The 12,110-nt window shown below is 43.6% G+C and overlaps 1 protein-coding gene across 1 annotated transcript in view; it reads right to left on the reverse strand.

Annotated features, from left to right (window-relative positions):
* GMFG (glia maturation factor gamma) overlaps window positions 1–12,110 on the reverse strand; it is a 213,000-nt gene that overhangs the window by 7,712 nt on the left and 193,178 nt on the right. The window contains exons 2-3 of the mRNA XM_072123303.1: window positions 285–381; window positions 160–209 (exon numbers count right to left, since the gene is read on the reverse strand). Of these exons, the coding sequence (XP_071979404.1) occupies window positions 160–209; window positions 285–381 (147 nt within the window). The remainder of the gene's footprint in view (window positions 1–159; window positions 210–284; window positions 382–12,110) is intronic.

The following is a 12,110-nucleotide window of genomic DNA, read 5'->3' on the forward strand; positions in this document are numbered from 1 at the left end:
CAGCTCAGCCCCATCCAGGGCCCTGTAACCAATGAATGTGAGGCTGTGGGCCCCTGAGAGCTGGAAGGGGCAGCCACCAGAAGATGGTCACCGGGGAAACCTGTGCTCCCCCAAGTGTTGTATGTTGTCAGCTGGGGATAACGTTTTTGGATAACTTACCTCAAACTCTTCCTCCAGGACCACCAACTGCTTCTCTTTGTCAATTTTCACTATGGAAGAGACAAGAATGATGAGATCTTGTACTGCACCACGGTATACGGAGCCCCATACGTCCGCTCACTCACTCAGGATGGCGGCATTGTTGGTCTCCTTCCTGAAACGAAACTTTTTGAGCCTCTCCCGGAGATCCGGATCCACATCACAAACCACCAAGGAGTCTGACTGCCGAAAGAGGAGAATCGTGTCAGATAGACTGATACCTGGGGGTCGATGAGTTAAAGTTTTCTACCCTAATGCAATACTTCAGAATTATCCCTGGAGATCTGTGTTATGCTTTGTGTATGTTAGTAGCCACAGGACTGTAAAAAACTGCATTGATATTCCAGTGAAGTGAAGACGTATCCTCACACTGCTGTGCTCTGAGCTCCCTGCATTCAACTGCTCCATAGCCCCTCCCCTCGGCTCGGATATGGAGCAGTTCAATACAGCTAAAAGCACAGCAGTGTGAGAACATGCTCCAGTGTACTACAATCCTGAATTATATATGCATTTATCACAGTCCTGCTGCTACTAACAACATACACTAAGGGAAGATTACACAGTTCACCATGAACAATACTTAACACTGGCTGAAGAGAGCAGAGCAATATGAGGACACTCATCCAGTGTACTACAATCCTGGAATATAAATGCATTTATCACAGTCCTGCTGCTACTAACAACATACACTAAGGTAAGATTACACAGTTCTCCAGGGACAATACTCAACACTGCTGCAGAGAGCAGAGCAATATGAGGACACTCGTCCAGTATGCTACAATCCTGGAATATAAATGTATTTATCACAGTCCTGCTGCTAGTAACAACATACACTAAGGTAAGATTACACAGCTCTCCAGGGACAATACCAAACACTGGCTGCACAGAGCAGAGCAATATGATGACACTATCCCAGTGTACTACAATCCTGGAACATAAATGCATTTATCACAGTCCTGCTGCTACTATCAACATAAATTAAGTAAGATTACACAGCTCTTCAGGGACAATACCTAACACTAGCTGCAGAGAGCACAGAAGTGTGAGGACATGCCCCCAATGTACTACAATCCTGGAATAATAATTATATCACAGTCCTGCTGCTACTAACAACATACACAAAGGTTAGATTACACAGCTCTCCAGGGACAATACATAACACTGGCCGCAGAGAGCACAGAGCACAGGAATACTATGACACTCCCCCAGTGTACTACAATCCTGGAATATAAAGCCATGTATCACAGTCCTGCTGCTACTAACAACACACACAAAGGTAAGATTACACAGCTCACCTGCCCTGCATGAATAAGACAAACCACTAATTGGAATAGACACAGTGTAATTCCTCATTACCCCTGTGGGAGCGCTGTAGGAAAAGTGAATACTTACTGCCAGGTTTCGGCACCAGTTGTCTCCTAATTAGGTAAACCTATCCTCACCCGGGGGGTTTCTAACATGGAGAGGGGTCTTCTTTCACACTTAATGAAATATCATACGTCTGTCAAATCTCGGATCTCAAGATTAAGGCCGCATTCCCACTTTGAATTTCATTTAGAAGCGCGGTGGGGAGGAGCTCCTCCTGAGCGCAGAGGTGTTTACCCCTAAACTATTGTGATCGGGAACGAGTAGAATGGGGCAGATTTACTTACCCGGTCCGTTCGCGATCCAGCGGCGCGTTCTCTGCCCTGGATTCGGGTCAAGCCGGGATTCATCAAGGTAGTTCCTCCGCCGTCCACCAGGTGGCGCTGCTGCACTGAAAAGCATCTGAACGCACTGGAGTTCACCGACCCGGACCAAGTGAAGGTGAGCGCGTCCCAAGCGACACATTTCTTTTTTTAAATGCGGCGGTTTTTCCGAATCCGCCGGGTTTTCGCTCGGCCACGCCCCCCGATTTCCGTCACGTGCATGCCAGCGCCGATGCGCCACAATCCGATCGCGTGTGCCAAAATCCTGGGGCAATACAGGGGAAATCGGCGCAAATCGGAAATATTCGGGTAACACGTCGGGAAAACGCAAATCGGGCCCTTAGTAAATGACCCCCAATGTGTTTTGTTGGTGAAAAATGCAAAATACTCTGATTGTGATCGTTCCTGAATGCAAGTGTTTAGGTCTAAACGCATCTTCCATTGGGAGTAGCTCCTCCCCACTGCGCTTCTAAACGCAATTCAAACTGAAACATGTGAACCCAGAATGAGAGCCCATTGAGACTGCCGTATTTGGAGCAGGGTAACCCGATCCATTTCCAATCACAACATGGATGACATCCTGTCTGTATGGCCCTTCACTGTGTGTGCTGGGATAAGCGCTCGGTTCTTACACTACGACAGATGTTCCTCTTCTTGGTGTTACTGTGGCTGATGACTCGTGGGAGTGCTGGTACACGCTGTCTAACACATCTGTATGCAGGCGCTGCAGAACTGAAGGGGGGGAGGCGAGGCGCCAACGCGTTCACATCCCCTCCTAACACTTTTCTTTACCAACACATTCGGAATGTGAATAATATGGAACAGAATTCTTAAAGGAAATCTACCTGGTAGGACACTTACTCATAGATCCAGGCACTGTGACTATAATAATCGGTTATCCATGGCCTCCTTCCTTCTAACATCAACTTTTAGAATTATGTTAACGAGCCCGAAGGACTCTGGGGGCGTTACCAGAGCCCCTCTGTGCTGTATTGTCACAGGTTTCACTGTACAGGAGCACTTCCTTCTCTCACTGTGGGAGATTACACCAGGCTGAGGGAGAAGGGGGAGACAGTGTAACAGCCTGTGAAGCTACAACGTGGAGGGGATCTGGTAACGCACGGAGGAGCTCTGGCCCCTTCGTGTGGGGTTTGACTTCCTCCGTCTGTCCTCCACTATATCCAGGACTCCTGTAGACATGAATGAAGCAGTGGCATGTCTGTATGACCATTTACACCCAATGCATAGGGGGACCGCACTGTCCTGTACATGGACATGTAATGTGATGGGCAGCAATATAACCACTTGCTGTACCGGTATATCGCCTCTAGGTGGCAGTGTGGCTCACTACAGAAAACCGTACGTGGGCGTCCTTAAATTTCATGGATTCTCCCGATTTTCTCGCGTTCCCTATGACCGTGCACTTGTCTATAGGTTGTTTTAAAGCTGAAATTATACCCATAATGCACCACCGCGGCTAAAATACATCAAAGACACCATACATAATGATGGCAGCGCAGGGATCGGCGGTGACACGTCCAATATGTTGTGTGCCATCCAGATCCATATATCATGTCCGCTATAATAAACGTAGCCGTGTGCAAAGCCCCGGCTTAACATGCAACGCCATACCTGGTGCCGCGGCCCTCATTTGCATATCGCAATCAGCTTTGTTAATTTGTATCTGGTTAGGCGCCAAGTGCTTACAGTAAATATATCGTTATGTGTCATTATCAGATTACAAGCCAATGGCGGGACGTATCACACAGATGCGGCGGGGAAGGAGGGGGATTCACATCAGGGTTGTACATCAGCGACAAAGTGTGAGACCCCCGGTGCCCACCATTAGGAGTCTAACTGCTGATCGTGAGAATCCGCCTTCTGATAGTGGGCATCCGACTGCTGATCGTGAGCATCCGTCTTCTGATAGTGGGCATCCGACTGCTGATCGTGAGCATCCGCCTTCTGATAGTGGGCATCCAACTACTGATCGTGAGCATCCGCCTTCTGATAGTGGGCATCCGACTGCTGATTGTGGGCATCCGCCTTCTGATAGTGGGCATCCGACTACTCATTGCTGGCGGCCAACTACTGATCGTGAGCATCCGCCTTCTGATAGTGGGCATCCGACTGCTGATCGTGAGCATCCGCCTTCTGATAGTGGGCATCCGACTGCTGATTGTGGGCATCCGCCTTCTGATAGTGGGCATCCGACTGCTGATCGTGAGCATCCGCCTTCTGATAGTGGGCATCCGACTGCTGATTGCTGGCGTCCAACTACTGATCGTGAGCATCCGCCTTCTCATAGTGGGCATCCGCCTTCTGATTGCTGGCGTCCAACTACTGATCGTGGGCATCCGACTGCTGATCGTGGGCATCCGACTGCTGATCGTGAGCATCCGCCTTCTGATAGTGGGCATCCGACTGCTGATCGTGAGCATCCGACTGCTGATCGTGAGCATCCGCCTTCTGATAGTGGGCATCCGACTGCTGATTGTGGGCATCCGCCTTCTGATAGTGGGCATCCGACTACTCATTGCTGGCGGCCAACTACTGATCGTGAGCATCCGCCTTCTGATAGTGGGCATCCGACTGCTGATCGTGAGCATCCGCCTTCTGATAGTGGGCATCCGACTGCTGATTGTGGGCATCCGCCTTCTGATAGTGGGCATCCGACTGCTGATCGTGAGCATCCGCCTTCTGATAGTGGGCATCCGACTGCTGATTGCTGGCGTCCAACTACTGATCGTGAGCATCCGCCTTCTCATAGTGGGCATCCGCCTTCTGATTGCTGGCGTCCAACTACTGATCGTGGGCATCCGACTGCTGATCGTGGGCATCCGACTGCTGATCGTGAGCATCCGCCTTCTGATCGTGGGCATCCGACTGCTGATCGTGAGCATCCGACTGCTGATCGTGAGCATCCGCCTTCTGATAGTGGGCATCCGACTGCTGATCGTGAGCATCCGACTGCTGATAGTGGGCATCCGCCTTCTGGTAGTGGGCATCCAACTGCTGATTGTGGGGCGACTGATTGCTGATCAAGGATGTTCGACTACTTATCATGGGGTCTGATCTCTGATAGTGGGAATCCGACTGCTGACTGTGGGCGTCCGAATGATGATTGTGGGGGTCCACCTTCTGATTGTTTATTTCATAGTAATGATTATAGGGGCTGATGACTGATATTGGAGGATCCAGCTTCCGAATGTGGGCGAATAGCTGTTGATCATGGGGTCCGACTGCTGATCATGGGGTCTGATCTCTGATAGTGGGAATCCGACTGCTCATCACTTTACCTGTCACAGATTTATTGCTATGGCCAATAAGGGGATGAGATAGGGATCATTGTGTTATACATACTGTATAATGTATCAGCTATGTTATACCTATAACATAGGGATCACTGTGTAATACATAAACTGTAGGGATCAGTATTATACCTATAACATAGAGATCCTTGAATAATACATATAATGTAGGGATCAGCATTATACCTATGACATAGGGATCATTGTGTAATACATATAAAGAAGGGTTCAGTATTACACCTAAAACATAGGGATCATTAAAAAATACATATAATGTAGGGATTAATATTAGACCTATAACATAGGGATCGCTGTGTAATACATATAATGTAGGGATCATCAATACACCTGTAAAATAGAGATAATTGAATAATACCTATAACATATGGATCACTGTGTAATACATAAACTGTAGGGATCAGTATTACCTATAACATAGGGATCCTTGAATAATACATATAATGTAGGGATCAGCATTATACCTATAACATAGGGATCACTGTGTAATACATGATGCAGGGATCATCAATACACCTGTAAAATAGGGATACTCGAATAATACATATAATATAGGGATGACTTCAACGCCTATAACATAGGGATCACCCATAACCTCTGCTCCGGGAATGTCTTACTACTACACTTGTCACATGAGGAAATTACATAACACTGCGTTGCACAACCCACACAAAATATCAAAGCCCAACTGTGACCGTGCAGCAATGTTCACCATGAAAAACTGCAGCCCGTGTTGTGTATTGTCCCTGGAGATCTGTGTAATCAGACCTTTGTGGGTGTTGTCAGTAGCAGCAGGACTTAGAAAAATGCATTTATATTCCAGGATTGTAGCTTTTTACAGTTCACTAAGGATGTGCCCTCACATTGCTGTGCTCTGTGCTCTCTGCAAAAGGTGTTAGATATTGAAAATATGGGTAAGCATACCTTTGGTTGTGTTGTTAGTAGCAGCAGGACTGTGAAATATAAATTTATGTTCCGAGAATAGCTTCTCAGTCTGCACTGGAACTAGTCCTCACACTGCTGTGCTCTTGCATAGAATTGTCCCTCATCCCCTCTCCTCTATTCTGAGAGACTGCTATAGAAGACGGGGGCCGAGGGGGCCATTAATTGTGCAGTGGTGTGAGGATACACCCACCAAAACACATGGAATATTTAGAATCCTGGAATATAAATTCCATATTTCACAGCCCTGCTGCTACTACCACCCGCATACATATATATATGATTACAAATTTTTCCAACACCGAAACCTAACATTGTCTATGAGATCACATCAGTGTGAGGACACTCCCCTGGAGCACTTAATGAAGCTACAATCCTGGAATATCAATCCATTCTCACAGTCCTGCTGCTACTAACAACACATACAAAGGTATTGTTACACAGATCTCTAGGGACGATGCCTAGTTCTGTCTGCAGAGAGCATAGAGCGCAGCTCTGACAATGAGGAGTGAGCAGAAGCAGAGGCTACTCACCATTCTGCTGGGCGTCTCCGGTGTGAGCAGGTTCCTGTCTGCTGGTTTTGTACCCCTGACCTGGATGACAGCAGGATGTGGGGGGCAGGAGGCGGGGGGCCCGGCGCAGCGCATGTCTCCTCACCACATCCTGTTATCACACATAACACCAGCTCTGACATTTTGCTAATACAGACAGAAAAACTTAAAGGAAAAGTCCAATTTCCTCTCTTCACATCCAAAGCTTAATACAGAACATCACCGGAATGTCTGACAACTGGGAGGAGACAAACCGTAGTCTGTTACTGAGCACAACCAGAAGGTTTTATCCTCTTGGCTAAAGAACCAACATAGTCAAGATTACTAAATACACACAGCACTGGAACCCAGATTACTACATAGATACAGCACCAGAAGCAAGGTTACTACACAGATACAGCACCGGTACTAAAGCTACAACACAGATACAACAACGGAACCAAGATTACTACATAAATATAGTACCAGAACCAAGATTACTACATATATACATTACTAGAACCACGAATACTACATAGACACAGCACAGGAACCAAGATTATTATATAGATACAGCACCGGATCCAAGATTACTACATAGATATGGTACCGGAACCAAGATTACTACATATATACATTACTAGAACCAAGATTACTACATAGACACAGCACAGGAACCAAGATTATTATATAGATACAGCACCGGATCCAAGATTACTACATAGATATGGTACCGGAACCAAGATTACTACATAAATATAGTAACAGAACCAAGATTACTACATTTATACATTACAAGAACCAAGATTACTACATAGATACAGCACCAGTACTAAGGTTACTACACAGATACAGCATCGGAACCGAACCAAGATTACTAGATAGATATGGTACCGGAACCAAGATTACTACATAAATATAGTACCAAAACCAAGATTACTACATATATACATTACTAGAGCCATGATTACTACATAGACACAGCACCGGAACCAAGATTATTATATAGAGACAGCTGTGAAACCAAGATTACTACATGAATATAGTACCAGAATCAAGATTACTACATATATACATTACTAGAACCACGAATACTACATAGACACAGCACCGGAACCAAGATTATTGTATAGATACAGCAATGGAACCAAGATTACTTCATAGATACATTACTATAACCAAGATTACAACATAAACATGGTACAAGTACCAAGATTGCTGCATAAATATAGTACCAGAACCAAGATTACTACATACACACAGCACTGGAATCCAGATTACGACATAGATACAGCACCGGTACTAAGGTTACTACACAAATACTACCAAGATTACTACTAAGGTACTAAAGTTACCACACAGATACTACCAAGATTAGTACATAAATATAGTACCAGAACCAATATTACTACATATATACATTACTAGAACCACAAATACTACATAGATACAGCACCGGAACCAAGATTATCATATAGATACAGCAACGGAGCCAAGATTACTACATAGATACATTACTATAACCAAGATTACAACATAAAAATGGTACCAGTACCACGATTACTGCATAAATATAGTACCAGAACCAAGATTACTACATAGATATAGTACCAGAACCAAGATTACTATATAGATATGTTACTAGAACCAAGATTACTACATGGATATAGTACCAGAACCAAGATTACTATATAGATATAGTACCAGAACCAAGATTACTATATAGATATGTTACTAGAACCAAGATTACTACATAAACATGGTAACAGTACCAAGATTACTACATAAATATAGTACCAGAACCAAGATTACTACATACACACAGCACTGGAATCCAGATTACGACATAGATACAGCACCGGTACTAAGGTTACTACACAAATACTACCAAGATTACTACTAAGGTTACTACACAGATACTACCAAGATTACTACATAAATATAGTACCAGAACCAATATTACTACATATATACATTACTAGAACCACAAATACTACATAGATACAGCACCGGAACCAAGATTATTATCTAGATAAAGCAACGGAGCCAAGATTACTACATAGATACATTACTATAACCAAGATTACAACATAAAAATGGTACCAGTACCAAGATTACTGCATAAATATAGTACCAGAACCAGGATTACTACATAGATATAGTACCAGAACCAAGATTACTATATAGATATGTTACTAGAACCAAGATTACTAAATAAACATGGTACCAGTACAAAGATTACTACATAGATGTTACCAAAACTAAGATTACTACATAGATATGGTACCAGAACCAAGATTACTACATATATACAGGATCAGAACCAAGCTTACCATCACACTTGCGTAAATACATATGAAAGGCAGACATTGCTTTTCAACTATGCAGCAAAAAAATAAAACACATGAAAAAGACCTGGACAGAAATGATGGTTCCCCTGAAAAACTGTGAGGAAAGGTCCAAGATAAATCGCGGTGCCCACTACTCAGCATCACGGGTGTCTCACTGCGCGGTGACATGGCGCGAACCGCACCCAACATGGACCAAAAGGAGGGAAGGAAAGGGATGTATCAGGAGCTTAGAAAATAAACTATAGACAAGCATGTAAAAGGTAAAGTGCATAAGACATCGCCAAGCAGCTTGATGTTCCTGTGACTACAGTTGCACATATTATTCAGAAATGTAAGATCTATAAGGACTGTAGCCGACCTACCTGGATACGGCCGCAGGTGGAAAAGTGATGACGAATAATACAAATGGCAACAAAAGAGAAGAAAAACTTCTATAGAGATTAAAGGTGAACTTCAAGCACAAGGAACATGAGTGTCAGATCTCACCATCCGTTGTTGTTTGAGCCAAAGTGGATTTAATGGGAGACGACCAGGGAGGACACCATTGCCGAAAACATCATACAAAAGTAAGACTGAAATTTGCTAAACTAGATGTTGATAAGCCACAAAGCTTCTGGGAGAATGTCCTATGGACGGATGAGACTGGAATCAAAACTTTTTGACAAGGTACATCAGCTCTATGGTCACAGATGGAAAAATGAATCATATCTTGGAAAGACACTGTCCCTGCTGTGCAACATGGAGGAGGCTGTTATGTTCCGGGGCTTTGCTGCATCTGGTACTGGGGGTCTGGAAGAGGTCTCATTGACATTACAGGAATCGTGTGATTGCAGGTGGTGCCACAAACCTACGCTAAAAGAAACATCATGTTAGTCCAGGCCTGTTGTAAAGGTTTTATTTTTTAAGCTTCTATTGAACCCTGGTTGACGAGCAACGACTGCCTTTCATTTGTTCATTTTCACAGAAACCTAATTTATTTTTACTTTTGTCAGATTCAAGTTATTTCTGTGACCATTGTGGGTTTTTCTACCATTAACCAGGTTTACTACATAGATGGTACCAGAACCAAGATTACTACATAGATAAGGAACCAGAACCAAGATTACTGCATAGATACGGAACCAAAACCAAGATTACTACACAGATAGGGAACCAGAACCAAGATTACTACATAGATACGGAACCAAAACCAAGATTACTACACAGATAGGGAACCAGAACCAAGATTACTACATAGATATGGAACCAAAACCAAGATTACTACATAGATACGGAACCAGAACCAAGATTACTACATAGATAGGGAACCAGAACCAAGATTACTGCATAGATACAGAACCAGAACCAAGTTTACTACATAGATACGGAACCAGAACCAAGATTAATACATAGATAGGGAACCATAACCAAGTTTACTACATAGATACGGAACCAGAACCAAGATTACTACATAGATAGGGAACCAGAACCAAGATTACTGCATAGATACGGAACCAGAACCAAGTTTACTACATAGATACGGAACCAGAACCAAGATTACTACATAGATAAGGAACCAGAACCAAGATTACTACATAGATACGGAACCAGAACCAAGTTTACTACCTAGATACGGAACCAGAACCAAGATAACTACATAGATATGGTACCAGAACCAAGAATACTACATTGATATAGTACCAGAACCAAGATTAGTACATTGATATAGTACCAGAACCAAGATTACTACATAGATATGGTACCAGAACCGAAATTACTACATAGATTTGTTATTAGAATCAATATGACTACATAGATTTGGTACCAGAACCAATATTACTACATAGATTTGGTACCAGAAACAATATTACTGCATAGATATGGTACTAGAACCAAGATTACTGCATAGATATGGTACCAGAACAAAGCTTACTACAAATATACAGAATCAGAAACAAGCTTATCTCCATGACACGTGCATACATACACACATGTACAAATACACACATGCAATATATATCTCCACACATTTACAGTATATACAGGCAGTCCCCGGGTTACATACAAGATAGGGCCTGTAGGTTTGTTCTTAAGTTGAGTTTGTATGTAAGTCGGAACTGTATATTTTATAATTGTAACCCCAGCCAGATTTTTTTTTGGTCTCTGTGACAATTTGATTTTAAAAATGTTGGGTTGTCATAAGAACCAGGATTAATAATAAAGCTTCATTACAGACGCCTGTGATAACTGTTACAGCTGATTATTGTAGCCGAAGGCTAAAGTACAGTAAATTACCAACATCCGGAGGTCCGTTTGTAACTAGGGGTCGTATGTAAGTCAGGTGTTCTTAAGTAGCGTCCTAGGATTCTACAGCTCTGTCCCCCAATCATCATAACACCTGCAGCTGCATACCCTCCTTCCCTCTGACCTGACTGCCTCTCCATATAAGACCACAACTGACGTTCCAGCTCACTACAGGGTGCAGAGTAGAGGGGGCATAGGTGCAGAGCCCACCAGCCGCCATGAATGATGATCACTTGGGCTAAGAGGGGAGGGGGTTCTGTATAACTAACGGAGTGGCAGGTTGAGCACAGCACTTGGTTATCAATGGAAGCGGCTCTGGAATGAGAATGCTGGAGATACTGGAGCGCTGTGCTCAGCAATTTCCAATACTTCCATATTAGTAAATGGAGTAGCAGTAGACATGTTTGTCCAGAACTCCATTAGTAAGTAAGAGCAGGAAATGGTTACTCCTAGTTAGAGCAGAATAATACACACAGTGATGTCACAGTACAGGGGATAATACACACAGTGATGTCACAGTACAGGGGATAATACACACAGTGATGTCACAGTACAGGGGATAATACACACAGTGATGTGACAGTACAGGATAATACACACAGTGATGTCACAGTACAGAGATAATACACACAGTGATGTCACAGTACAGGGATAATACACACAGTGATGTCACAGTACAGGGATAATACACACAGTGATGTCACAGTACAGGGATAATACACACAGTGATGCCACAGTACAGGGATAATACACACAGTGATGTCACAGTACAGGGGATAATACACACAG

The sequence above is a fragment of the Engystomops pustulosus genome, chromosome 9, assembly GCF_040894005.1.
Source record: "Engystomops pustulosus chromosome 9, aEngPut4.maternal, whole genome shotgun sequence".
Taxonomy (NCBI): domain Eukaryota; kingdom Metazoa; phylum Chordata; class Amphibia; order Anura; family Leptodactylidae; genus Engystomops; species Engystomops pustulosus.